This window comes from Triticum aestivum, chromosome 7D, assembly GCF_018294505.1.
Source record: "Triticum aestivum cultivar Chinese Spring chromosome 7D, IWGSC CS RefSeq v2.1, whole genome shotgun sequence".
Taxonomy (NCBI): domain Eukaryota; kingdom Viridiplantae; phylum Streptophyta; class Magnoliopsida; order Poales; family Poaceae; genus Triticum; species Triticum aestivum.
Window position 1 is genome coordinate 587,892,807 of NC_057814.1, and position 2,835 is coordinate 587,895,641.

General features: G+C 52.1%; 1 protein-coding gene across 1 annotated transcript; it reads left to right on the plus strand.

Annotated features, from left to right (window-relative positions):
* The first annotated feature begins 1,238 nt into the window (after window positions 1-1,238).
* Window positions 1,239-2,524, plus strand: LOC123168690 (peptidyl-prolyl cis-trans isomerase FKBP13, chloroplastic). The gene is made up of 3 exons (XM_044586559.1): window positions 1,239-1,615; window positions 1,765-1,918; window positions 2,005-2,524. The coding sequence occupies exons 1-3, from the start codon at window positions 1,307-1,309 to the stop codon at window positions 2,151-2,153; spliced, it is 612 nt and encodes a 203-aa protein (XP_044442494.1). The 5' UTR covers window positions 1,239-1,306; the 3' UTR covers window positions 2,154-2,524.
* The last annotated feature ends 311 nt before the right edge of the window (window positions 2,525-2,835 follow it).

Genomic DNA, 2,835 nt, shown 5'->3' on the forward strand with positions numbered 1-2,835 from the left:
AGGAGGACGCTAGTAGGGAGCCGTTGGGAAGCCTGGCTCAATCTTGTGAGAACATTGATGGATGTCCAGTTGTCTCAACAGCCCGACAAGCTGTGCTGGAAACTAACAAAGAGTGGAGAGTTTTCGGTTAAATCCATGTACTTGGATGTTATCAACTCTAGCGCGATTCCCCGACCGAAACATGTTTGGAAAGTCAAAGTTCCTTTGAAAATCAAAGTGTTTATGTGGTTTGTACATAAACAAGTTATCTTAACCAAGAACAATTTGGCAAAATGCAATTGGACAGGTTCTACGAGATGTAGCTTTTGTGACCAACATGAATCAATCAAACACCTCTTTCTCGATTGCCCTCTGGCAAAAATTATGTGGCGGACGGTTAACATAGCATTTAACATTACTCCTCCGAATTCCATCACCATGTTATTTGGGGCGTGGCTTGATGGGATAGATTTTGACACGGCGAGACACATTCGTGTAGGAGTTTGTGCTATGTTATGGGCAATCTGGAATTGCAGAAATGATTTGGTCTTTAACAGAACAACAAATATTCATTTTTTGCAGGCTATCTTCAGAGCCACTGCGTTGATCCGTATGTGGTCGCTACTCACTCCGACGGAGGCCAGGGAGCGTTTGGTTACTGGATCTACCCGATGGGAGATGGTAGCACGGGATATTTTCAACCGGTTTGGATGGCGGTCATGTAATAGGATAGGCATTTAGTGTTCCTATCTTTTTTTCTAGCCGGTTGTGGCTTTTTCTACTATTGTTTTGCTCTCCGTGAGCCTTCTTTTCATTTCTTGTTCGAGACCTGGAGACTTGGAGACTTGTGTTGTACCTTTTGCTTATTAATAATTATGGCCGTATGCATTATTCCGATGCAGAGGCTGGGGCGAACCCCCCTTTTCGAAAAAAAGATGTGCGGCTAGGGGCTTCCCATTATCACCTAATTATCCCTGTAAACCTTGAGACAATCTAATAAAGTGTGGTTTACTGCTAAAAATATAAAAAACGGTAATTTCACAAAAAAAAAACTGAGATTTCTCTTTGCTACACAACACACACAGTCTGGTGTATATTTCGCCTGCTAGGTTCTGAGGATTTCTTCAAACAACCGAATGACGCTTGCATCTGGTATCTCTTCACGACCATTGGATCTGGCACCGACGGCCCAGATGCGCATCGTCTGAGAATCACACGGCAGTTGACAAACACATGACCCTCCTTATCCATTAGTGAGTAGTGACGCGGCGCCTTCTGGTTCGAGTGAGCTGCCTTGACCGAGAGGAGGCAAGGAGCCACAGCAGCCATGGCTCCCGCCGCTTCCACCTCGCCGCTCTCCCGCCTCCTGCTCAGCCTCCCGAAGCCCAACACCCGGCCGCCCCTCTGCGCCCAGGCGCCGAGCGCGGACTCCGGCGCGGGAGCCAGCACCAAGAACGTCGTCCTCCGCCGGCGCGAGGCCGCGGCAGCCGTCCTGTCCGCCGCTCTCCTCTCACGCGTCCTCCCCGCAGCGGCCGCCGCAGATGAGTGCGCGCTCGAGGCGACACCGTCCGGCCTCGCCTTCTGCGACCGCGTCGTCGGCACCGGCGCCGAGGCCGTCAAAGGCCAGCTCATCAAGGTCAGTCGAATTCGCGCCCAACCTCCGCCACAGTGATTAATTAAGTTCTTGATGCACGCGCTGGCTTAGCGTAGTTCCGATAGTAGTCGCGGGCTGCACGCTGACCGGTTTCGTCGTGGTTTGGCCATGGCGTGGCGCGCGCACTGCAGGCGCACTACCGGGGGATGCTGGAGGACGGCACGGTGTTCGACAGCAGCTACGGCCGCGGGAGGCCGCTGACCATCATGGTGGGCGTGGGGGAGGTGATCAAGGGGTGGGACCTGTGCCTCGCCGGCGGCGAAGGGATCCCGCCGATGAGAGTCGGTACGCGACGCCTCAGCCGAGCTCACGTCGTTCTGCTCTGAACTGAATTCCCCGGTGTGAGTCGGTGCTCTGGTGTGGTTTTTCAGGTGGGAAGCGGAGCCTGAGGCTGCCGCCGGAGCTGGCCTACGGGGAGAAGGGGGCCGGGTGCAGGGGGTGGGAGCCCACCTCCTGCGTCATCCCGCCCAACTCCACGCTCCTCTTCGACGTCGAGTACGTCGGCAGGGCATCCTCCTGAGTCATGATCGACCTATGCATCTATGTATCCATGATCAGGCCTTGCATATGCCATCAGTTCGTCGTAGAGGATTCATCGATCGATCGACATTATATGTGGAGCGAGCAAAGACCGTGAATCCTGAGATCAATATAAACAACTACTCCTACTAGTTTATTTCTATGAATCACTAGTACGTGTATGTATATACGAAACACTTTACCAGGTTTTCGCCACGTAGTGCACAAGCCGATTGCGAGTGTGCGCAGTGGGTTTTCTGGTAATACTGGAAGTTGCTTTTTCCCTTTCCCGTCCCGCACCCTATGTATGTTTTGCCAAACTGTTGTATTTCCATTATGATAAGTAATGAAAAGTAGGGGAGCCTTGTTCGACGAAAAGATTATACAACACCCAAAAGGGGGCTATAATCAATCAGAGGCATATTTAGTGTCTCTCGTGAACTTAGCCGCTATGTTTCATCACTTGGGCGAACGGCCATCCACTGCCTCCTTCTCCCATTCCGTCCGACCCATTTCCTCCCATCGCCAGCGGCCGCGGTGTTGTGGCGACGACAATGGTGCGGAGTTTGGTGGGTCAGAGGTATGGGTCTTATCTTGGTTATCAGTAGATATGTGGCACCATACTAGTGACCGGAGAAGCGCTGATGCCCGTTAAATCTCGTTACATGGTTATTTGGGTTACT